Source organism: Scyliorhinus canicula, chromosome 17 (genome assembly GCF_902713615.1).
Source record: "Scyliorhinus canicula chromosome 17, sScyCan1.1, whole genome shotgun sequence".
Lineage (NCBI taxonomy): Eukaryota > Metazoa > Chordata > Chondrichthyes > Carcharhiniformes > Scyliorhinidae > Scyliorhinus > Scyliorhinus canicula.
Window position 1 is genome coordinate 13,389,596 of NC_052162.1, and position 26,747 is coordinate 13,416,342.

The 26,747-nt window shown below is 46.5% G+C and overlaps 1 protein-coding gene across 3 annotated transcripts in view; it reads left to right on the plus strand.

The window, feature by feature from the left end:
• Window positions 1–26,747, plus strand: part of il1rapl2 (interleukin 1 receptor accessory protein-like 2) — a 1,090,987-nt gene that overhangs the window by 37,157 nt on the left and 1,027,083 nt on the right. For all 3 annotated transcript variants that reach the window (XM_038775345.1, XM_038775344.1, XM_038775346.1), the window contains exon 2: window positions 21,592–21,692. In XM_038775345.1, the coding sequence (XP_038631273.1) occupies window positions 21,611–21,692 (82 nt within the window). In that variant the 5' untranslated portion in view covers window positions 21,592–21,610. The remainder of the gene's footprint in view (window positions 1–21,591; window positions 21,693–26,747) is intronic.

The window sequence follows — 26,747 nt, forward strand, 5'->3', positions numbered from 1 at the left end:
AAATTCCACACGGACAGTAACCCAGAGCTGGGATCGAACCTGGGACCTCGGCGCCATGAGACTGCAGTGCTATTCACTGCACCACCGAGCTACCTGTGCCAGGATATCATTAATACTGAAAGCAAATCTTTACATTCAGCAACTTTTTGAATGGGTGACCTTTTTAAAGGAAATAGACAAAAACAAAACAAAAAAACAAAAACACCTAAGTAAGCTGGCCCATGGATACACTTCTGCAAAAGTGCTGGGATATAATTAATACTGAAAGCAAATCTTTACTGAATACTGAACCTGCCTGAAGGGTGACCCAGAAATATCTCCTTTTAAAGAAAATGAAAAGGGCAAATGGTGAATTATTTTGACTGATTCCATTAACGGTAGAGAGAAATGATGAACCTACCCCATCTAGATCTTTAACCTGTATCACCAGTGCCTGTAGTTCACTCTTTATGGGTCAAAACAAAAGAGTACTGTCTACTTTGGAAAGGAATATTCAGACATTGCTCTTTATTTCCAGTTACAAATAAGATGAAGAGTGTACTTCATCTGTACAATTATCTTTACTGTGAAGCATAAATAGATTGACCTGAAACTAGGAGATGGACAAAGAATTCTTGGACTATTGGGGGGAGGGGGGGGGGGGGGGGTGTCAACTATAGTAACTTCACCCCATTCTGCAGCATCATAGAACATAGGACATACAGTGCAGAAGGAGGCCATTCGGCCCATTGAGTCTGCACCGACCCACTTAAGCCCTCACTTCCATTCTATCCCCGTAACCCAATAACCTCTCCTAACCTTTTTTGTCACTAAGGGCAATCCACCTAACCTGCACGTCTTTGGATTGTGGGAGGAAACCGGAGCATCCTGAGGAAACCCACGCAGACACGGGGAGAACGTGCAGACTCTGCACACACAGTGACCCAGTGGGGAATTGAACCTGGGACCCTGGCGCTGTGAAGCCACAGTGCTATCCACTTGTGCTACCGTACTACCCAAATTGGGCTACCGTGCTGCCCACAACCCCATTCCTGTCACCATTTCCAGCTGATCATAAAGGAAATTAAAATGTGAGCAAGGTTGATGACTATTTCTTACCAGCGCGCAGACCGTTTGTTAGCCATGGTCCAGAGGTCGCACTTTTGCCTCTGAGTCGTGGGTTCAAATCCCACTACAAAATCTGAGTCCACCATCCAGGCTGGCACTCCAGTGCAACACTGAGGGGGTGCTGCACTGGTGGAAGTGCAGTCTTTCATGTGAGCAAGAAACTGCGGCCATCTCATTTAGTGGTTGTAAAATATCCCATGATTCTATGGAAGGAAAGTGAGGGTACTCTTCAACCATATCCTGAACAATAGTTATCCTTCAACAGACATCACCAGAACAGATCATTTGGCGATGACCACATTGCTGTACAGGAGCTTGCTGCATTTTCCTATATTACAGCAGAGACGTCAGTTCCCTATATTACAGCAGAGACTACAGACCACATTGTTGTAAAATTCTTTGGATGTTGTGAGCTCTTGAAGAATACTTTTGAAAAGCAAGTTTGTTCCCTAAGAGGACATAAACAGGGTTGAGCTCTCTGGGCAATTAACCAGCTTTTCTCAGCTGAGAGTGATGTAGTTTTTATTTCCTTTGTTATTTTGTATTATTCCAAATCACCATTACGTATGTAGTATATACCATGGCGGGGAGTCTGTGTTGCGGGCCAGCCCCGCTACCGCTGCCAGCGAGCACGGGGAATTTGACACTCAGTCAAATCTCCCATTTACTGCAGTGGAACTGGAGAATCCTGCTACCGTAAATGGACAGAGAATCCCGCTGCCATGAATGGATGGGGAATCCCGCTACCGTAAATGGACAGATAATCCCGCTGCCATGAATGGATGGGGAATCCCGCTACCGTAAATGGACAGAGAATCCCGCTGCCATGAATGGATGGGGAATCCCGCTACCGTAAATGGACAGAGAATCCCGCTGCCATGAATGGATGGGGAATCCCGCTACCGTAAATGGACAGAGAATCCCGCTGCCATGAATGGATGGGGAATCCCGCTACCGTAAATGGACAGAGAATCCCGCTGCCATGAATGGATGGGGAATCCCGCTACCGTAAATGGACAGAGAATCCCGCTGCCATGAATGGATGGGGAATCCCGCTACCGTAAATGGACAGAGAATCCCGCTGCCATGAATGGATGGGGAATCCCGCTACCGTAAATGGACAGAGAATCCCGCTGCCATGAATGGATGGGGAATCCCGCTACCGTAAATGGACAGAGAATCCCGCTGCCATGAATGGATGGGGAATCCCGCTACCGTAAATGGACAGAGAATCCCGCTGCCATGAATAGACGGGGAATCCCGCTACCGTAAATGGACAGAGAATCCCGCTGCCATGAATAGACGGGGAATCCCGCTACCGTAAATGGACAGAGAATCCCGCTGCCATGAATGGATGGGGAATCCCGCTACCGTAAATGGACAGAGAATCCCGCTGCCATGAATTGATGGGGAATCCCGCTACCGTAAAAGGACGGAGAATCCCACTGCCGGGGCCTTCGCGATTCTCCGCCTTTGATAGGCCGAGTTCCCGACCACGTGGTTCACTTGTGCTTTTGAAAATCGTGAAACCTGCGTGGTGGCTGCTGAGGGAGAGAGGGGGGGCACAGAATGTCCAACATCACCATAAATTGCTGACAATTGTGCCGCTGGCCAGGGCGGGGGGGGGGGGGGGGGCTTCTATCAGGGCTGGGAGGAGTAGAGGGGGTTGGCCAGGAGGTGGGCTGTGAGGTTGGGGTGGACGGGCATGGACCATCCATTGTCGTAGCCGTGAAAGCAGACATGCAGCTGCGCACACCGCTAACAGCCCCCACTTTGAACCTGATGCCCCGGGTTGTATAGATATTCCCCCAGGGCACCTCACTGGGTGTCCTCTGGCCCCAGACAACTCATCAGCTATCTGGGTGCGCTCCAGCGGTGCTAACCCCTCAACGGTAATGGAACTGGCCCACGTGCGGCGCGGTTGTTCTGTCATAAAAGTCCATGGATTCTGAGTTGGCGTTAGTACTTAGTCTCATAAACGGAGAATCCCGCCCATTGTATATACCACCTTGATGAACTGAATGGCCTCTTTCTGCACTGTAAGGATTCTATGGATTCTATGGATCTGGCTGTGAGCCAGAAATCAGCCAGAAATCTGCGTGACCTGGTCCATTTGCGAAAAACGAGGAAGCTGCATGTGCCAGCACGGTGCCATTCAGGTGTCAGTTGAGGTTTTGGAGGGAGACCGTAACTTGTAAAGATTTCATTTGTTATCCTCTGTTCCGAAAGAATTCTACTGCCTGTTCGGGTTATGCTTCTCCACCCCTCCGCTACTCTTGACGTGAAAGAAGCATGGCAATTTCCAAGGTTGTGTCTTTCCATTTCTGTGAATCAAAGTATTCAACAATGTGTGTGGAGTGAAAGGATTATGTGCCAGAGGTTACTGGTGTAAACCAGGTTTATTGCCACTGGTAGGTGCATAAGGTGCCTGGTTGGCCCTCGAGGTGACCTTGACCAGGTATGTACCTCAGGCTACATTGCAACGTAGAGATTTATTCACAAGCCTGATAAATCAGGATGGAAATATCAGAATATAATGTACAATAATGGTCATAACACAAATGGCAGCAGTAGGTCATTCAACTACTCAAGCCAATTTAAGCAGTCCCTGGCTGATCGGTACTTCAGTTCCATTTTTTTCCCTTGACTTTTGTTTCAATGTTGGTATAAAAAGGTCTAAATTATTTTCTGGAACCAAAAGAGTCAAAGCAGTTCAATTTTCTCTCACATTTTTAAACCATTCTGGCAACTGAATTTTGCATTGAGTTAGTATGGTGACTTTAGCTCCAGAGGAGATCGGCCCCATTTTGATACCTTGGAAACTGAGTGACTAAAATGAAGGCCAAAGCTTGCACCTAAATACAAACAGAAGGATCTCCTGCATGCTGAACTGGTACCGAAGCTGGGTGACACCACAACTCCATATCAATAATCGTAGAAATAGTCAATGAGCTAGTGAGCCTTGCAAATTCACTGGGTCTTGTAATGAGACATGCATGAGTTTAGCCCGAGGAATGACTACCTACATCGTGGCTAATTTGGAAGCCAAACCACCAGAAGTGTGACGGCACATCCCTCGCCCAGCATTGACATGTCATATTGTGACAAGCAAGGTGAGCTTTCCAGCATATTAACGCCGTTTGGTTCAAAGTCAGTCCCATTTTCCCATGTATAATTAAAGTAATTAAAGAAAATCATGTAAGACTTTAATTTCCTGGCAGATCTGAACTCCCCGCACTGTCAAAAAATTCAGTGGAGTTAATGAGAGAGAGAGAGAGGTCTGGAATCATGCACGACCATGGAAGATGTGTTTTATACTTTGAAGAAAATATTTTATTTGAATAAAGTTAGCAATGTTCATGATGTTGGAACATAAGTGCTGAAAAGAAGGTACAGTCCGCTTTTGAAAGTTGAAAGCATTTGTTGTACTTATGTGGAAGGGAAATTAGGAAAATGAATGATCGAGAAATTCAAATTCAATAAAATAGAAAATGGATGTTGGAATAAGAGCTATATTTTGGATAACTAATCAATTCCATTTCGGGATCTTTGATTTAAGAGGGGCATGCAATATACCTCAATTATGGACTCCCATGCATACTGTGTCTTTCTGTTTCGAAGAAAACATTTGAAGAACGCTTAACAATTTTAGAGTGTTCGGCTTTGTGAGACGATTCAATAATGCCTGCTTTGGAAGATCTTTCCTACATTGTGTAAAGCCATGAGCAACGTATTGTCCTCTCAATAAGATTCAGCCCCAGAGCTTTCTACCAGGAAGTAAAATATGACGACTGGCATGGATTGTAAATCGGCCCCCCAAATATATCACTGATGTTAACAAGTACAGTCAACTGCCCTGACCTTCCACACAGCACAAGTCAGATCAGGCTCTGCACTTTCATCTTCATGTTTCATGTTCTTCAGTGCAAGTGGCAGCAACATTGTCAGTCAGTCTGTATAACAGCAACTAGATATTTATTTTAAACTGCACAGTCTCTACGACAAGGCATACGGTTTTAATAGCCATTGTTGGGCGGCAACTAAATTTGTTTTGCCGTTATTAGGGAGGCAGATAAAATTTCTGATCAGTAATTTAGAAATACCTGAAAAAATAACATGGTGAATCCTTATGGAAATATCTGATATTAAATGCTAGACAAACTTTAAGAAAATGTCAACTTAAAGATTTGAACATTGATAGCGAAGATAGTGATGTCAATGTTTTCAGGATAATTCCGAGAAGCAGTAAACAATTGGTTAAAGGTGGAGCACAGGAGTGAGAACCTCTTGCTACAATAGTACAAGGCTTTGAGATCGAAATACGGGGCACAGTTTGGGTTTATTTCGAAGGCAGGATATACTTGCGTTGGAGGCAGAGCTGTGAGGGTTCACAAGATTCACCCCTGCGATGTAAGGTTCGCTCCATTATGAGAGACTGAGTTGATTTGGCCCATATTCTCTAGAGCTTGGAACATGTGACCCAATTGAAAAATACAAGACTGATAAGGTTGTTTGCACAGGCGGCAGAATCTAGTACACAGGAACAGCCTCAGACTAATGGGCCAATTGTTTAAGACTGAAATGAGTAGAAAATCCTTCACCATGGTTGTAGATCTTTCAAATTCTCTAAGGAGGTGATGGATGCTCTATTGGTGAATATATTAAGGCTGAGAAAGATTTCTGGTCTCTCAGGAATCAAGGAATATGGAGCAGCTGCGAAAGTTGAGTTGAGATAGATATGTGGGGTTACAGTGATAGGGTGCGAGAGTGGGCCAAGGTACGTTGCTCTTTCAGAGGGCTGGTGCAGACTCACTGGCCCAAATGGCCTCCTCCTGCACTGTAGCGATTCTATAATAAGATCAGCCATAATTGTAGCAAATGACAGATCACCTGATCTACTCCGATTCTCATCCCTGATGTTCGAAGATTCTTAAGCATTTTTCAGAGTGAATTTGGTCGAATTACTGCCGAGCAGCCTAACTAGCACTGAAAATTACTTTTAACAAGTGTAGAGTCTCATTCTTTAACATTTTAGCTATTGTCACAGGTTTAATGAAATCAAAGGTCAGGATTTTCCGCTCCCCCCACTCGTCCACAGCAGTTTTTCTGACGGCAGAGGCAGCTCGGCATTCGCTGGTGGTGGGATCTTGTTTCCCACCAAAGACAATGGTGTTTTCCATGGCTTGTCAGCTGCATTGCCGGGGAAACCGCCGGCCAATGGCGACCCACCTCTACTGCCGGAAAGCCCGCCATGGGAAGAGGGCTGGAAAACCCTAGCCAATCAAACCCAATCAAGCTATATACTGCCCAAAATATATCTCCCCCCTCAATCCAGTCTTTATTTGTCACTTTTTTTTTCATATGTTTAATTTAATGACATTGAGTTAAATATACTAACTTAGAATTTCTGATCCATGCTGCTCATTAACAGTTTAGCAATCTGAGTGATTACGGAGACACGCAGTACATGCCACATTCACACTGACCTCAGATGCCTTGTAAAGGATGTGGCACTGCAGTGGCTCTTCAATGGGTGGCACGGTGGCACAGTTGTTCGCTCTGTTGCTTTACAGCGCTAGGGACCCAGGTTCGATTCCCGGCTTGGGTCATTGTCTATGCGGAGTCGGCACTTTCTCCCCGTGTCAGCGTGGATTTCCTCCGGACGCTCCGGTTTCCTCCCACAAGTCCCGAAAGACATGCTATTAGGTGAATTGAACATTCTGAATTCTCCGTCAGTGTACCCAAACAAGTGCCGGAGTGCGGCGACTAGGGGATTTTCACAGTAACTTCATTGCACTTCATTGGGTAGCACGGCATCACAGTGGTTAGCACAGTTGCTTCACAGCTCCAGAGTCCCAGGTTTGATTCCCGTTTTGGTCACTGTCTGCGCGGAGTTGGCACGTTCTCCCCGTGTCTGCGTCGATTTCCTCCGGATGCTCCAGTTTCCTCCCAAACCCAAACTTGTGCAGGTTAGGTGGATTGACCATGCTAAATTTCCCTTCAGGTCCAAAAAGGTTAGGTGGGGTTACTGGGTTATGGGGATAGGTCGGAGGTTTGGGCTTGGGTGCTCTTTCCGAGGGTCGGTGCAGACCCGATGGGCCAAATGGCGTCCTTCTGTACTGTAAATTCTATTAAAAAATTAAAAAACAAAAAATTGCAGGTTAATGTAAGCCTACTTGTGACAGTAATAAAGATTATTATTATAATTATTATTAATATTATAATTACGGCAATTTCCAGTTCAATTGTTCATGTGCCACTGACCACAAAATCTGGCCTCATAATAGCCCCACAAAGAATTTTGTTTAAAACCTAGAGGTCTCCTTTTCTGGTCTAAGGTGGAGGAAGTGACAATGAAGGACTGTGTGCATGGAATGAAAATCTGGATCCCACTTTATACCTGCATAACTTTGAAACACTGGCAGCTACTGTTACAGTATCAGATGCATACTTCATCATTTTGATGTATGTATTAACCTAGATTAGTACATAGATGGGGTAAGGAACAGAAGATGTCTTGTTAAAGATCGAAAAAGTAGGGTGGCTGAACATTTGTGTGAAAAATAAACAGTTGAGCTCAATGACCTATTTCCGTGCTTTAAATTTCATGTACTGTCAGTGAAATGACAATTTTCTTGAAGCCATATATATCACTATACACTTACTTGCTTGACATCATACACCATTGCTGCCATAGTGCTGAGGGAGTTACAAATGAGCTAACATCCTGACATTCATTAAAAGTACAAGTAGTATATCCAGAAAATTCTGAACATATTCATTGTACAATGGTTAGCACTGTTGCTTCACAGCACCAGGGTCCCAGGTTCGATTCCCGGCTTCGGTCACTCTCCGTGCGGAGACTGCATGTTCTCCCCGTGTCTGCGTGGGTTTCCTCTGGGTGCCCGGGTTTTCTCCCAGAAGTCCCGAAAGACGTGCTGTTAGGTGAATTGGACATTCTGAATTCTCCCTCCGTGTACCCGAACAGGTGCTGGAATGTGGTGACTAGGGGATTTTCACAGTAACTTAATTGCAGTGTTCATGTAAGCCTACTTGTGACAATAAAGATTATTATTATTCAGATCATTGTGTGCTCTCAAAATAAGTATAGTCTTCAGTAAATAATCTTTTCACCTCCATTCCATATCTGTTATATTGGTTTATTCATTATTTTTTTGAATGCATATATCTCGTTCAATCTTAGCAGCTCGTCTTACCATTGCTGACTGTTGTCTGGGGGTCGGTGTGGCTCAGTTGGCTGGAGAGCTGGTTTGTAACATCAAGCAAGGTGAGCAGTGCAGGTTCAATTCCCGTACCAGCTGAGGTAATTCATGAAGGATCCGCCTTCTCAACCTTGCCCCTCACCTGAGGTGTGGTCATCCTCAGGTCAAACCACCATGAGTCAGCTCTCGTCCTCAAAGGATCATCTGGAACTATGGCAACTTTATTTACTGTTTTCTACCATGACCATAACCTTGGCTGCCCTGCACTTTACCTAATTTTATTTGGCTCTTATTTTTGAAATTGTTTTCATTTTCTTCCCGCTACCTTCTTTCAAAATCTGCCTTTTGTCTCAAAAGCCATCCTAATGTTTCCGAAAGCATTTAATGCAAATAACTTCGGAATAAGTTCTCACTGACTTTCATAACTGTGGGCAGAATGAAAATCAGAAAATGTGATTTTTTTTCTCTTTGATTCGGGTTTGGTTTTAGATGTATGTCTTTGGGCACTTTGTGCTTCTTCACTGAAATATGCTTTCCAGTCATATGGGTTTGACAGACTGTTCCATTGAGCCTTCTCCCCTTCAGTGACATAGTGGTATTGCCACTGGACAAGTAATCCAGAGACCTAGGGCAGTGCCTGATATGACCATCAATTCACACGACACGTGGTTAGAAGTAAACAGTGGTTTTAATGATCTTACAATGGAGCCTGCCTGTGCCGAGATGAACTGGCAGGCAGGTTCAGACTGCCAGGCTTTATACTTCTGGTTAGTGGGAGGAGCCATGGGCGGAGCCAAGGGCGGAGCCAAGGGTGGAGCCCAGTACAAACTCCTCATCTCCCCCTAGGGGCAGAGCCGCGCAACTGCTCGTATACCGAGCTTACACAGACACAGTACATCATATATAATAACAGTGTGAATTACACGGACTGTGATTCACCACAGTGCCCTGGGAATATGAGCTTGAATCCAACCATGGCTAATGGTGGAATTTGAATTCAATAAAAAAATCTGGAATTAAAATCTAATGACGACCATGAAACCATTGTTGTAAAAACCCATCTGATTCAGTAATGTCCTTTCGGGAAGGAAATCTGTCATCTTTACCTGGTCTGACTCCAGACCAACAACAAATGCCCTCAGGGGTGGGCAACAACTGCTGGCCCAGCCAGTGACACCCCCATCCCATGAATGAATAAAGGAGACATCCCATCCCAACCAACTTCCATCGTTCCTGTCACCTTTGTTCCCCCCTCCCAAACTGTTCACCCCACTGCACCCAAAAATCAGCCATGTAATCTCCTCACAGAAGCAAACAAACAGGGCCAATGAGGGGGCAAAACACTTTGGAAAAATATTAACATGGTATTGTTTAAGTCTTATGGATGTTAAAAGGAAATCTGAAGGATTACTTAGTGTTGTATTCTTTGGGGGTTGTATTTGAATTAATGGTTGCTAAGATGTTCACTGTATGTTTTAAAAAGGTTAACTTGAGTTCATAGAATAAACATTGTTTTACTTCAAAAAATATTTTGCCATTTCTGCTGTACCACACCTGTAGAGTTGGCCGTGTGCTCCCCATACCACAATCTATTAAAAGTTGTGGGTCAGGTGAACTCCATGATACACTTTGGGTCTCTCAACCCTGGCCCATAACATTCATCTCCCAAGGCCAGCTACAAAGGGGCTTGAGAATCCCACTTCTGTGAACGGGCAGAGAATCACACCCCAAGTGCGGTGTTGGAATCAAGTTGGTTTAGATATTGAGAGGGGGAGATAATTTAACTGGGATGGCAGGGGGTTTGTGAAGAGGAAAGACATGGTGAGGGGGCATAGGGGTGTACTGAGGTTGGGCTGGGTGGTCAGGGGGCTCCAGGGAGCAGGCTCAGCAACCACTTTAGTGGCATGGTAATCATGTCCAATCCTGCCCTTGGAGTGTTGTTGAGAAACTCTTTCCTTGCAGCACCAGATGAAATAATGTGAAAAGTAAATCTAAACTTAGCATGTTTATGTGGACACTTGCACAATACAATTGCTCAGAGATAAAAAGGATATTGGAGTTTCAACACATTCTGACATTGCATATAGTGACCCAAACTTGGATTTTAATATATACTTCATAGTGCAGAAGGAGGTCATTCGGCCCATTGAGTCTGTACCAACCCCCCCAAAAAGCTTCCCACCCAGGCCTACTCTATCCCTGTAACCCCAATTAACCTACGGACAGTAGGCGGCAATTTAGCATGGTCGATCCACCTAACCTGCGCGTCTTTGGACTGTGGGAGGAAACTAGCGCATCCAGAGGAAACCCACGCAGACACGGGGAGAACGTGCAAATTTCACAGGCAGTCAGCCAAGGTAGAATTGAACCTGGGTCATTGGCATTGTGAGGCAGAAGTGCTAACCAGTGTGCCACCATGCCATATTCAACATATGATCGTATCCAATGAGTAAAATTCTGCAGATACTTATTAACTGTAATGGAAGTCTCCTTTCTCTTGCAGATGAGGTATAAATGTAGGCCCCACCTGCCCTCTTAGGCAGACATAAAATATTTAAGAATTGGAGTGGTGTTTGCCGGGTTTGCTGGCCATGATTTATTTCCTGTTCAATATTCCGAAAATGTTAACAAGGTAGTGTATAATTCTAACTGATGCCTTCGATGTGTGCTCTAGATAACAATTGAATGATCTAGTCGTTTATTTTACTACGGTTTGCTGTACCGTTGCTATGCCGTGAATTACCAACTGAATGTTCATACATTTCAACAGTAATTCAGTTGATCATGAAGACCTCTGGAATGCCCTGGGTTTGTGAATGGCTCTGGAAAATTTTCCTGGCTTCCTGTAATAAAAATTTTATTATTTATTTAAAAGATACTTTTTCCGCTAGTGAATAGAAGTAATTGTGCCGCTTTGGGCCTGTTCGCTGTGCTGAGCACAGAAGTGGGTCCATTTGTAATTTAGACCTTTAGGTCTATTTTGCTGATTGTGGTGGGAGGTTTAAAGAAACATAATTTCTCTCTAACTCAATCATAGACCTCTGTGTCCCCTCCCCCAGCCCTCGCCCCCTCCACATCTCTATATTCTCCCCCAGTTCTGCAACCCCTCATTATTTCCGCAATTCTCCAAATTTGGACGTCTACGGATCCCTGTGCTTCCAGCTGCCCAAACCCTAACCTCCAGAACTCCCTCCCGAAACTTTCCCTTCCTTTAACCTCCCTCAACTCCTTTATGCGGCTCCTTAACAGCTAACATTTTGGCCAACATCTTGCTGTCGAAATTTGACCATGCACCTGTGACGTGCATTGGGATGTCTTGCTGCAATCTGAAAGGTGTCGTTGTCACAGTAGAATTCAAAAACATGTTACATTGCATTTGTTCAGTTCAGATTTTGTTTCCATAAAAACATCGCGCGAGTGACACAAAGGAATTATAAAAACAGCTGCCTGTGCAAGAACCACCAAACAAAGCACCCATTGGGCACCTGCACTCAGCGGGCCGGGAAGCGGATGCGACATGCCCTGCACCGCAATTTCACACCGACAGTCCAATAAGTGGCTAGCCAACGTGAAATGCGCGCTGTGAAAGCTCCATGCTGCCGGGGCGAGGGGGCGGCATGGGGAGGTGGGGGGGAGGGGGGGGGGGGGGGGGGCATGGGGGGGCGGGCGGGGGGGGGGGGGGGGGGAAACAAGGCTAGGCGCCGATAAAGGGGAGGATAGGGGCTGACGTTTCTAACCTGCTCACTCCCGAGGACAGCCACTGCGGAGCTGTCCCATGGAGTTGTTGACACCTAAGAAATAAGTAAAGCTATGCCATGTGCAATACAATCTAGGCAGTACAATCATACACAGACAAATTTGTCAATTTCATTTCAGCCCTGACATGTTCATCCCGCCCTGGGTGCAGGTTGGAGCTCAAACGTGAAAGTCGCCTGGCCAATTGGCCCGTCTGCTAATCGTAAAAGCAGAAGGGGCAGCGTAAAATGATATTCAGTTGGCCCTTTTTAATTTTTAAATAATCTTTATTGTCACAAGAAGGTTCAGATCAACACTGCAGTGAAGTTCCTGTGGAAATCTTTCATGGGCTAACTTCCCTGCTTGATTGTCGTCACACATGATTCTGACTCTCTTATACCGATATACTGCACAAGTGCGCAACACGCCTTATATCTTCTCCCGCAATTTCACACTCATCCAGGTTGGGAGCGTGCTGCCCGAACAATGTCAAATCCTAGCCTTAATGAAGCATCAGCAATCAGCAAACCTCTGCCAGTAAAACATGGGGAAGAGAAAATAATCAGTGAATCACTTGGACGTTTGAATCCCATTCCGCTTCCCCACAAATCTAAAGAGCATTGTTCTAAACTTTCACCTGACATGATTTACAAGATAATGGAGAAGCTGTGCTTGATGCGTTTGAAATATTCCCAGTAAAGTTTGCTGTCAGAGGCCTATTGTCCTTGCCTTGGGCCTGAGTTAATGGGATTTCCCACAGGTAACTGGGATGAAATGAAATGAACCACCCAGGGGCACTATGTAACTCCAAAGACTCTCTCTGTCTTGTTCTATGTACTACATCCGCCAGAATTTAGACCCAGGCTGACTCCCTTCTGTGTCTTAATGACCAGCACAGGGGTTGGTATGCATACCGTGTCAGAATTCTTTTTCCAAGCCCGTTGACAAGACCATCCCCTGATGGGAAAATGCCCGAAGCATTTAAATGCTGGGGTGAATACATTCAAGGCATGACATTTTCTTGACTGAAAATATGAAAACAAAAGCAAAATATCTATTTTCAAACACTCAGGTTTTTTTTATAGGAGAGCAATACAACTAACTGTATAAAGGTAAAATCCTGAAGCAATGTGCTGGAGATCAAGGCTTTTCGGCTTCAGCAAACTTTTCATATGGCCCTGAATAACCAAACAGTATTTTTACCCCTATTGACAGGGGTACCGCTTTTTACTGGGGTTTTCTGGGGTGGGATTCTCCGTTGCCCGACGCTGAAGTTGGGATGCCAGTCAGGCGGAGAATGGCTCCCGATGCCATATTCGGGGCAGGCGCCAGTTTGACACCGGGCTGCGATGCTCCGTCCCCTCCAAATCGGCGGCATCAAGACCGCGTGCAGTCGCAAGCCTCATTGGAGTGTCATTAGCGGGCCCACCCGCGATGCTCCGCCTCCGATGGGCCGAGTTCCCGATGGCGCGGGTCATGTGTGGTCTCAGCGGTCGTTCGCCTGGCGTGGTGGCTGCGGAGGGAGAGACAAGGCGTGCGGACAGTGCCCAGCACTACCACACTTGGCCAAATCCGTGCCACTTCTGCCAGGGCTGGGGGGAGTAGCGAGGAGTGGCCAGGAGGTGGGCTGTGAGGTCGGGGTGGGTGGGTAGGTGGTCCAGCACACCCGACGGCATCTTCTCCGGTGCAATCAGTGCGTGAGTGGGGGGTGTAGGCGTACCCGCGGCTGCAGTTTGTCAGTCCTGTGCATGTGCAGCACGGACCCGCCGATTCTCCAACAGTTTACCGTGCGTTCCACTGGTGTTTCAGGTGGCGCCAGTGCTAGCACTTCACCGGTAGCAGAACCAGTGAGGGGTTTGCGCCAATTCTCCCATTGTGAAACACCACGGATCCTCCGTTGGCATCGGCACTTCGGCTCAGGAACAGAGAATCCAGCCCGTTATTTTTAAAATAAATTCAGAGTACCCAATTCTTTTTTGTTCAATTAAGGGGCAATTTACCCTGGCCAATCCACCTACCCTGCACATCTTTGGGTTGTGGGGGTGAGACCCACGCAGACACTGGGAGAATGTGCAAACTCCACACGGACGATGACCCGGGGCCGGGATCGAACCTGGGACCTCAGCACCATGAGGCAGTAGTGCTAACCACTGTGCCACCGTGTTGCCCTTCTAGAGTTTTTTTAACGTACATATATCATTTGTTTTGTAAAACATATTGGTGAAAACAAACATCTTTCCTCAGCTGTTCTTTCGATCATCTCCACCTCCTGTAGCGCCTGGGGTTTGCCGCTCCCAGTCCCTAAATAACAGAATACCAGCCTCTTCATTCTACAGCTGTCCACTGTGCTGCGGGGACATTTTTGTTTCCTGTCTGTGCTCCCTTCTGTTCCATATTCCTGGCCCCACTCATCCCCTGGTTACTCATGGGAAATGTCATGGTAGACGGTGCAATGGTGGGCTAGTGGCAATGTCGCTGGACTAGTAATCCAGCCAATAGTGCTCTAGGGACATGGACTTGAATCCCACCACAGCAGCTGGTAGAATTTAAATTTAATCAATAAATCTGGAATTGAAAACTAGTCTCAGCAAAGGTAAAACTAACATCAATTGTTGTTTAAAACCCACCTGGTTCTCCAATAACCTTCAGGGAAAGAAATCCGCCATGCTTACCTGGTCTGACCTGCATATGACTCCAGAGCTACAGCAATAGCAGGTGGCACAGCGGTTAGCACTGTTGCCTCACAGCACCAAGGACCCGGGTTCAATTCCGGCCTCAGTTGACTGTCTGTGTAGAGTTTTCACTTTCTCTCCGTGTCCGCGTGGGTTTTCTCTGGGTGCTCCAGTTTCCTCCCACAGTCTAAAGAAGTGCAGGTTAGATGGATTGGCCATGCTAAATTTTCCCTTTGTGTCCAGAGATGTGCAGGTTAGTTAGAGTTGCAGGGTTGGGTGGTAGAGTGGGCCAAGGTAGGGTGCTCTTTCAGGGAGGGTCAGCGCAGACTTAATGGGCCGAATAGCCTCCTTCTGCACTGTAGGGATTCTATGAATGTGGTTGACTCTTAACCGCCCACTGAAATAGCCTAGCAGGCCACTGGGTTCAAGGGCAATAATGGATGGGCAATAAATGCTGGACTTGCCTGTGATGTTCATCCCATGAATGAATAAAGAGCAAAATTAACCTTGCAGACTACAATGTTTAAACAACAACAGTTTTTTTTTGTAATGACCCTCACGTGACCCGCAAGGAAGACCTAATTGATCTCCCCATGGGGCTTGTGGAATACCGGTTAACTCACTAATGGGCAGAGGTCCATCAGCTGGGGCTCATAGAATCATCTCTTAATAGCCGGCCGGGATTGGGACCTGCATGATTGGTAATCCCGGTTGGGACCTTTGTGCTGCATTCCTTTTCTCTGAGCTGAAAATGTGCCGCCATTTTGGATTCACGTTCTCGAGTCTCCTGAGCTTTTATAATTCCTCTGTTGCGTATATTAAGAAAATTGTAGCTTGGTCACTTCCCTGAATGCCAACGCAGCTAACATTATAAACATGCGGAACTTTGTGATAAAGTTGACAAAGAATTGATGCAGCTTCTGGGAGCTTTGACAAGTACATTGTCTTTTGAAATGTGGGTTTCATGCTGCACAGATTGTTCCTTCTTTTGACAGACTTGATTTTTCTGACTGCATTTCACAGTGGGAATAATGTTGTAAAAGTTCAGCCATCAAGTTGCGACAAGCTGTCAAAGGGATTACATTGGAAATAGAGTCGTTAAAGACACGTAGACGTAGTCACGATGCTTTTGTCAAATTGGCAAGGGGCAATGAGGTGGAAAAACTCATTGTTAACTTTGCATTGTAAAACTTTGCAGACACGCTATTGAGGATTCTGGAAATAAGTTGCAATGGTATTAACATAACTTTATATTACTACTGATTGTTTAACATGTCAAGTTAAGAAATATTCGGGCAGCATGGTGGCCTAGTGGTTAGCACAACTGCCTCACGGCGCTGAGGTCCCAGGTTCGATCCCGGCTCTGGGTCACTGTCCGTGTGGAGTTTGCACATTCTCCCCGTGTCTGCGTGGGTTTCACCCCCACAACCCAAAAATGTGCAGAGTAGGTGGATTGGCCCCGCCAAATTGCCCCTTAATTGGAAAAAATAATTGGGTAATCTAAATTTTTTTTTAAAAAAGAAAGAAGGTAAGAAATAATCTGTCAAATTTTATATTAATATCAATGTCCATATTTTGCTTGACACTTTCATGTTAAGTATTTCAATATTTTTGGTCAATAATTCACGGTCTGTGGCTCTGTGTGTCGATAAATTTGTTATGAAATCTGAACACATCTGTCTTAAGTTTGACATTGGACATCCAGATGCATGCATGCATGGATTTTGGACATCAAGTCAATAACTCAAGTTTAATTGATACTTTTAACAGTCGTCAAACCAGATTGGTGTGGCTAGGAATGATAGCCAACCAATGCCTCATCTATTCTAGGGGATACTATACTACTTCCACGGTGTTATCTGATCACTTGCAGATGACTGTTATTTGTTATCTTGCCTCGATTAATGAGTGTATATCATTGACCAATTCCTCCCACCGTAAAACTTCCCAGAATTGATTGCAGCGTCTCCCATTTGCAACAGAACAAATGCTTGGATGGATTGATGTGAAGATTTCTCGCTAGCACTGTAGACTTTTCTGGTGTTTTCTTGTATTCCAATGTCTCGCCACATACTTGACATCACCCTGGTGAACATATCCTGTAAACTCTCTACTGCATTAACTGGCGGGATTTACTGGCTGCTCACGCCAGCGGGAAATTCCGGTCTCATGCCGGTGCACGGGTTTCCCGACGGCGAGGGGTGTAGTCAATGGAAAATCTAGTTGACAACGTCGGTGCTTGTCGATCCCACTTTGAGGCCGCCTCACCTGCTGAAAAACATGCAATGGGGTGATCGATAAATCCCACCCTTCATCTCCAATGGGACCCAAAACAACACAACTTCCAACTATGGCCTAACAAATTGTTTATATCAATTCACCATTATCCACTTTTGTATACCATGGCCGGGATTCTCCCTACTAGGTGGGGCGGGGGGTCCCGGCGTGTCGGAGTGGCGTGAACCACTCCGGCGTCAGGCCGCCCCAAAGGTGCAGAATTCTCCACGCCTTTAGGAGCCAAACCCTCACATTGAAGGGCTAGGCCCGCGCCGGAGTGGTTCCCACTCTGCCGGCTGGCATGAACGGACTTTGGCACCACGCCAGCCGGGGCCAAAAGGACTTCGCTGGCCGGCGTAAGTCCGCGCATGTGCCAGAGCATCAGCGGCTGCTGACGTCATACCGGCACATGCGCAGGGCAGGGCGTCTCTTCCGCCTCCGCCGTGGTGAAGGCCATGGCAGAGGTGGAAGAAAATGTGTACCGCCTCAGCACAGGCCCGTCCGCCGATCGGTGGGCCCGATCGCGGGCTAGGCCACCGTGGGGGCACCCCCCGGGGTCAGATCGCCCCATGACCCCCCCCAGGACCCCGGAGCCCGCCCGCGCTGCCAATCTCGCCGGTCAGGTAGGTGGTTTAAACCACACCGGCGGGAGAGGCCTGTCAGCAGCGGGACTTCGGCCCATCGCGGGCCGGAGAATCGCCGCAAGGGGCCCGCCGATCAGCGCAAGGGGCCCGCTGACTGGCGCGGCGCGATTCCCGTCCCCGCCGAATCTCGGGGGACAGAGAATTCGGGACACGGCGGGGGCGGGATTGACGCCGGCCCCGGGCGATTCTCCAACCCCCCGGGGGTCAGAGAATCCCGCCCCATGTCCATGTCCAAAACCTTAAATACATATTCTGAGAAAATAAGTAACATTTTTGGAAATTGTGGGAAGATTGAATATCATCGGGCCTACGGTTGAAATCTCTGACAAATATTCTGTCAAACGGAATTCACTGACCAAATTGGTGGTGGAGGCAGAGAACCTAACCTCTTTTGAAAAGTACTTGGATTTGCACCTTAAGTGCTGTAAACTACACGCTAGTGAGGATCCTGGAAATAAGTGCTCTGGACTGGATGCAGGAAGGTGGGATTAGAAAGGGAACCTGGGTGTCCTTGGGTTTGGCACGGACAGGATGGACTGAATGGCCTCCTTCTGTACTGTAACTTTTCCATGGCTCTGTGGTTCTCCACTGAAAAAGAAAATGGCTCAGAGAGGCAACTGTAATCTGAAAAATGGTTTTGGGAAACTACCAATAGCTGTACATCCCACTATTTTTGACACTTATCTTTAAGTCCCGTACCAGCCTTCCCCGAACAGGCGCCGGAATGTGGCGACGAGGGGCTTTTCACAGTAACTTCATTTGAAGCCTACTTGTGACAATAAGCGATTTTCATTTTCATTTTCATTTTCAAGTCATTGTTAACTCAATTGTGAAATTAATGCTTCAGGGACAAGTTAGTTGGAGAGTTTGCTGTCATCACTGACTGACTCTCCTTGATGATCAAGTGGGATGAGAGAATTTCAGCATTTGCAATAAAGCTCTACCGTATGAATAATGGAAACAAAGTAACTAAGAATGCCTTCATACAAATGCAAAATACTGCTGGAAATCTGGAACAAAAACAGAACATATTGGAAATGCTCAACAACTGAAAAAAGCGAGTTAACATTTGTTGACCCTCCATCTAAATGCCTTTGTGTAGTTTCACCAAATTGTTATAAATGGATTTCCTGGAGCATTGTTTCATTTTGTTTCAGAAAGACAAATTGCATAAATCCCGAAATAAATTCTAATCAACTTAAGGAACAGAGTTCGTTGTGACTGCCTTTGCCCAACTTTAGTGCAGAAAATAATATTTTATTTGTTTTATTCAATCAGTGATAGAAGTCTTAAAATCTCCCTTGGAGTAAAGCCCAATTGCTGTTTACAAGTGGAGACATTTGTGGTGAATGTAAGGATTTCAGATCTATTGCAATATAGGTATTTGGTGCTGTAAGGGTTAACCGCCTGGGTAAGTGTGTCTATGACTGCTGCTATAGTATTTTTAAAAGTTCTGATTTACAAAGCAACTATATTTTTGGGAGCCTGAGATGCAACTAAAGCATTGTAAAAGCTTGGGCTAATAGACTTTTATTTAGATTAAGGGGGTTCCTTGTGGAACAGTTAATTAGATACATTGTGACCAGTTGGTAAGATAATGTGACCAATGGGAGGAGCTATAGTACCAGACATTTTGCAGAAATGCAGTTTGGCTTTAGATTGGGATATGAGCAGAACTCAAGCATCTGCTCTCAATGCAGTTCAGTTAAAGATATGTCTGTAGACAGATTAGCAGTTTATTTCCAAGCAGTTCAGAGTTGTGTGGGAGGAAGGTGATCTGAAACAAGCTGAGAAGCTGAAGAAATACAGACAGTGGGCTGGATTCTCCCAAAAATCAGTGGAGTTTTACTCCCGACATTCCGATAACAAAGTTGACCTAATTCAATGCCTTGCAGGGGGCTAGCAGGGACCCTGAGTAAATCTCACCGCTTTAGCTGCGGATACGGGCCCCCACACTTCCGGTTGGAGTAGGTACTGCACACGGTTGTGGCCTCCAGCAGCCGCGTCGAGCTCCATGGCGGACTCGGACTACGGAGCCACACTGAGAAATGAGACCTCCCGATCGGCTGAGTGCCTGAGCATCTAACCCCGCATATCTAATGCCCAGCCACCTATAAGGGCCCCCGTCTCCGGTCCCCCCTTCCCTGACCAGGGCGGCCGCGGACCGAGTCCGCAGCCGCCATGCCAGCATCCCGCCCAGCAAAATTTGGCTAGTTCCACGCCGTCATGAACTCGGCCGGTTGGGAGTGGAGAATTGCTAGGTGGGCCTCTGGCAATGGGCCCCCCCCCCCCCCAGTGTACTCTGCGATCACACTGATCAGCCAAGGGGCTGATTTAGCACAGTGGGCTAAATCACTGGCTTATAATGCAGAACACAGCCAGCAGCACAGGTTCAATTCCTGTACCAGCCTCCCCGAACAGGCGACGGAATGTGGCGAGTAGGGGCTTTTCACAGTGACTTCATTGAAGCCTACTTGTGACAATAAGTGATTATTATTATTATTATTATTGATTTTTGGGGCCCAGAGAATCATCGGACCGGCACTGGGTCCGATTACAGCGTGAAAGTGGATTCTCCACCCCGGCGCGGGGTTGTGGAGAATCCATCCCTCTGTTTCTGCATGGTTCTGACGGGATTCAGGTGAATCCCTTAAAACAGCCTCAAAGAGCATCTATTAAGCAAGTATGCCTGGGTCTGCTCACTATATTTAAAAGTGGATTGAGAGCTGAGATGGTTTGCTGTTTGAGTGGGAATAAAGATAGCAGTTAAAGGTTCTTGTGTCATTGTGTTGATGAGCATTGTTTAAGGGATAATTGTAAGCTATTTTCTTCTATGATGTTAAAGGTATTTTAATACTGTGTTCGTAATAAATTTTCTTCAATATACTACATCCCTATTTTGTGTGAAATCACTCTTGGAGCAAGGTATCGTTTCCTCACAGTCTCACAAAATTTAAATAAAATCTAGAGGTTTCTGTCCGGTATCTTAGCCGCTGTTCGGGTCAGGTCGGGATCGTAATATAATTTCATTGTTAATTGTGGGCCGAAGTTTGTCCACATTTTTATTTAAAATAATGGGAGGGATTCTCCGACCCCCCCGCCGGGTCGGAGAATCGGCCGGGCCGGCATCAATCCCGCCCCTGCCGTGTCCCGAATTCTCCCCCCCCCCGAGATTCGGTGGGGGCTGGAATCGCGCCGCGACGATTCTCCGGCCCGCGATGGGCCGAAGTCCCGCCGCTGACAGGCCTCTCCCGCTGGCGTGAATTAAACCACCTACCTGACCGGAGGGATTGGTGGCGCGGGAGGGCGCCGGGGTCCTTGGCGGGGGGGTGGGGGGGGCGCGGGGCGATCTGACCCCGGGGGGTGCCCCCATGGTGGCCTGGCCCGCGATCGGGGCCCACTGATCGGGGGGCGGGCCTGTGCCGTGGGGGCACTCTTTCTTCCGCCTTCGCCATGGTCTTCACCATGGCGGAGGCGGAAGAGACCCCCTCCCCTGTACATGCGTCGGTATGACATCAGCAGCCGCTGATGCTCCGGCGCATGCGCGGACTTACGCCGGCCGGCGAAGTCCTTTCGGCCCCGGCTGGCATGGCGCCAAAGGCCGTTCACAACAGCGACGGAGTGGGAACCACTCCGGCGCGGGCCTAGCCCCTCAACGTGAGGGCTTGGCCCCTAAAGGTGCGGAGGCTTCCGCACCTTTTGGGGCGGCCCGTCGCCGGAGTGGTTCACGCCACTCCGACGCGCCGGGACCCTCCACCCCGCCGGGTAGGGGAGAATCCCGGCCAATGTTTTTTGAAGTTTTGAAGGAATAAGTTTTGTATCAAAACATTGTCACAAATTAAGTGCAACTTTAGAAAGCTTGAACGTTAAAGAATTCATTTTCACTTTTCATAAGCAGCTGTATTATAGATGAACCTGTTGTTTTTGTTGCAGCTCCCGAAGAAACCAAAACATGAAAATTCAGATCCTGTTGTTGGCTCTTATTTATTTCTCAGTCAGTGGAAGTTTGAAGACTGTATCTAAACGAAATTTGGGTAAGTTGCCGTATTTGTGTTTCCTAAACCCTCTTGCCATCAAATATTTACCTGAAACTTATTTTTATAATTTGGAGAAAGAAGAATCTCTTTGTTCTCCATCTTTGTCTGGTTTTTAAAATCTGGAAACCTTTCAGTATGGTTTGCTGTGATATTTTATCAATCCATTGTCATCTGGAAGTGCTTTAATTAAATTAAGTAGCATTATTTTGCTCAACTGTTTTGCGATGAAATTTTTTTGAACGCTATTGTAATTCCTAATTAGAAATCAAGGTCTTGCATCAGTTGGAGTTGGATTAAATGTCTTGAAAATAATTTCTACTAATGTATGGTTAACATTGCCCTGAAAAAGAGCTGCCTGCAACAGGCTCACTTTAATATATTTGCTGATGTAGTCGAGAGTCATGACAGTTTACAGCTTAGGCTGTTCTCTGCTCTTCCAGTTGTACTTAACTCAGTGGTTATTGCTGTACCAATAATAATGCAAACTTAAAGTTTGTCATAGATATTATGACAATGTGATGGATAGATATATGACCTTGTGAAATCCCTGCATATGAAAGAATTATTATTTTGTGCACAGCGTCTGTGAAAAGTCGTAAAGTTCTATAAAATGGAACTGACAAAAGTTCTGACAAGGAAGGCAGTTAGTGGTTGCATGAATTTAATGAATGTACTCATGGAATATGTAAGGCAAGTAATGGATCTTTTAATCTATATTTGAAATGAAGATGGTAGCGGATGCTAAAATACTTTGCACGTCCCTTCTCCAAAGATAGAATAGAGATCTGGGACCTTTCAACTTGCTCAAAAAAGAATAAGATGCTTAATTTGTGACCATTGTGAAGCCCAATGTTTTATTTCTATAACATCCATTGATTTTGTGCCTTGACGTCAACAGAAATCTTCACTGAAGTCTTGTGTTTGGCAGGTTATGTTGGTCGAGTGGTGGGGATGTTCGTGTGGAGCGTAAACATAATTGGGGCTGTATGGCCTATTTTTGTGCTGTTAATTGTACATAAAACTGGAAATAATGACAGGATAATGTTGGGAGAGTCATATTGAGAAAGAAATGGAGATTGTGCATTTTCCTATCTACTACAGCCTGATATTGCTGATGATATATTCAGCTAGGAGATTTAAATATTTGCACATCTTTTGCCTTCTTATAAGCAACCGTAATGAACCTCTCCCAGATCTTTATAACGGAAGAGCTCATGTTTGTGCACCTTTGGATTTAAGTGATTGTAGCTGTCAAATATTTTGGGTTGTTTCTTCAAAGCTCCATTGATCTCAGTAATTTTATTTGTCCTTGGGGTATCTATAGATCATTTCATTATCTCTGGCTCTATCAAGCACTATTGATCATTTGGTGTAATCAGCAAGAGGGGTGGTCCCATAACGATCAATGGAAAGAAACTGTGTTGGTTTTGAAATGAGCGGACACGACTATTTAAAAAAATAATTGAGGATCTTTCCCCCTTCCCCACCTCATCCTTACTGAAGACCCATAAACAAGTTGAACAATGTGAAATTAGATGGTTTCAACCAAAATATGAATGTTCTGCCGTCATTTAGCGATATAAACTGGTTCTTCCGGTGCTGTTTTAGTACAAGTCATTGAGCATTAATTATAAGCAATCAAATACTAATAGTCTACTTGCCAAAGATGTGTAACGAACTCGATTCAGCTTGTCTCAACTTGTTGCAGCATTGTTTTATGAATAAATGAATGAATCTGGTTCTTATAGTTTGTGGAAACAATTACACATTATTATAATCTCTTCCTGACATCTTCCTTCAATGTATTCACTTTATTAAGGACCAATGCTGGATTTTTTAACTCTTTACATATTCATAAAAACTCTTACTATCTGTTTTTATATTTCTGGCTAGCTTTCTCTCATACTCAATTTTTCCCACCTTACTAATAATTTAGTCAACCTTTGTTGTTCCTTATTTTCTCTCCAATATTCTGACCTGTCACCAGCCTTTGCACAATGATATGCTTTTTCTTCAATTTTGATACTATTTTTAACCTTTCTCGTTAACCATGGGTCTGCCCCTTGGAGTTTTCCTTACTTGTTGAAACGTAACTATTCTCTGCATTCTGAAATATTCCCCTAATTGTTTGACACTACATCCCTATTGACCTATCCCTTAACCTAAGTTGCCAATTCACTTTTGCTTGCTCAGCTTTCATGTCCTTATAGTTGCCCTTATTTAAGTTTCAAAAACCATGGGTGGGATTTTGCTCCCCCTCCATAGCGTGTTCTGTAGCAGTAAACGGCAGCTCACAAGTGGTCAGCAGCGGGATATTCTGGTCCCGCCATTGTAAAGGTATTTCCCATTGAACATACCTGGGTGTGCTGTTGGTGGTACCTTCAGATCCCCACAACAAATCCTGCACATAGTTTCAGACCCACTTTTCTCTCTCTGTAAAATTCAATCATATTATGATCGCTGCTACCTAGTGGCACTTTTACTCTGAGATCATTAATTATTCCCATTTTATTGCACAATGCCAGTTCAGTCTAGCCTGCTCTCTGAGTGGCTCCAGAACATGCTGTTCTAAGAAACTATCCTGGAAACATTCAAAAAAGTCCAGGCTACCTTTACCTATCTGCCTTTTGTAGTTTATATGTAAATTAAAATCTCCCATGATTATCACCATGGCTCTGTGACCTTTGCACTCCACCTTATCAAGTGATTACTGCAAGCAGACCCGTACAGTAGTCCCACCAGAGACTTCTTGCCCTTACCATCGCTCACCTTACCCAAAGCATTTCCACATCCTAGTTTTCCGAATTCAGGTCATTTCTCTCTGTCTTATTACCATGAGTAACAGAACCACCTCTCCACCTTTTCTTCACGTCCTGTCCTTAATAATCCTGAGGTGGGATTCTCCGACCCCCCCGCCAGGTCGGAGAATCGCCGGGGGCCGGCCTGAATCCCGCCCCCGCCGTCTCCGGCACCAGAGTTTCGCCGGGGGCGGGAATCGCGCCGCGCCTGTCAGCGGGCTCCCCCCCGGCGATTCTCCAGCCCACAATGGGCCGAAGTTCCCGCCGCTGTCATGCCGGTCCCGCCGGTGGGAATCAAACCACCTACCTTACCGGCGGGACCAGGCGGTGCGGGCGGGCTCCGGGGTCCTGGGGGGGGCAATCTGGCCCCGGGGGCTGCCCCCACGGTGGCCTGGCCCGCGATCGGGGCCCACCGATCGGCGGGCGGGCCAGTGCTGTGGGGGCACTCTTTTCCTTCCGCATTCGCCATAGTCTTCACGATGGCGGAGGCGGAAATGACCCCCTCCCTTGAGTATGCGCGGGGATGACATCAGCAGCCGTTGACACTCCGGCGCATGTGCGGACTTCCGCCGGCCAGCGAAATCCCTTCGGCCCCGGCTGGCGTGGCGCCAAAGGCCTTTCCCAGCCTAGCCCCTCAAGGTTAGAGCTTGGCCCCTAAACGTACGGAGAAATCCGCATCTTTGGGGCGGCCCGACGCCAAAGTGGTTCACGCCATTCCATCCCGCCGGGACCCCCCGCCTCGCCAGGTAGGGGAGAATCCCGGCCCTGTACCCTTCAATATTCTGGGCCCAATCCACGTCTACATGCAGCCATCCCTCTATAACGGCTATCAAATCGTGCTTATTTATTTCTATGAGCACAGAATGAGTCTGTTCAGCCCATCATCCCTGTGCCATATCTTTGAAAGAGCTATCCATTCAATTCCACTGCCCAGCTCTTTCTTCGTTTGCCATGAATTTCTTTATTTATTTAAGGAGAGATCCAGTTACATTTTGAAAATAATTTCCGTGGTTGTGAATGCCATATTCCAATTAAGCTTCTTTTCTGAGAAGATACCTTGGGACTCTGCTCCTGTGCTCGTCAGCTCAGAAGTTTCTGCTCATCAAAATGAATGAACAGAAAATTGTGCGCTTGCCAGAGGTGGAGGAGAGAGAAAATTCCCGGCCCAGATGTTTTCTCTCTGTTTTGACCATGTTATGAGTGTGGGTAGTTAGTTTGCCTTGTCTTTTCACGCAAACAGGCAGGATTTTTCTTCACTTTGGCTAAGGTTGTGTTGCATATTTAATGCATTCACTGTTTACTGTCGCTGTCATGTACTCGCTCTCTTCTGAGCTCACAGTCCTCCTATCCTTCCTTAATCTCTTCCTCCATGTGAATTCCCTCATCCACATTCAAAGCCTTCCCTTGACCCTTTCCACATAAGAGTCCGTCAGGTGGTCTGTGGGCCGGTGCAAAATGGAAGTCGCTGAAGCGCAATGTCACAGGGAAGGCAAACCAGAGAACAAGCCAGAGCCCTCACCTCAACCACTTGTGGGACATCACACAACCAGACCGGCTCTCCTTGCCTGTCACATGAGTCCCCAAAACTGTGGGCAACCACAATATCGTTCTGCATGCAAGATTTTTGTTGAAGAATCATGAGATGTACAATCTAAAATGGGAGAGGTCCTGGGTTCAAATCCCGGATGAGCCCTTTGAAGGGCAGCACGGTAGCACAAGTGGATAGCACTGTGGCTTCACAGCACCAGGGTCCCAGGTTCGATTCCCCACTGGGTCGTTGTCTGTGCGGAGTCTGCACGTTCTCCCCGTATCTGCATGGGTTTCCTCCGGGTGCTCCAGTTTCCGGGCTCATTTCTGGCACCAAGTGCTGTTAAATACAGACTGTGATCTGGAGAATGTGACTGCTGAGGAATACCCCTCCCACAGTCCAAAGATGTGCAGTTAGGTGGATTGGCCATGCTAAATTGCCCTTAGTGACCAAAAAGGTTCGGAGGGGTATTGGGTTACGGGGATAGGGTGGAAGCGAGGGCTTAAGTGGGTCGGTGCAGTCTTGATGGGCCGAATGGCCTCCTTCTGCACTGTATGTTTTATGTTCTATGAGATCAGGGGCGGAATTCTCCGACCCCCCGCAAGGTCGGCGAATCGCCCGGTGCCGGCGTAAATCCCGCCGTGGCTGGAATTCTCCGCCACCCGGGAATCGGCGGGAGCGGGAATCACACCCCGCCGATCGGCGTGCCGCCCGTGCCGATCAGTG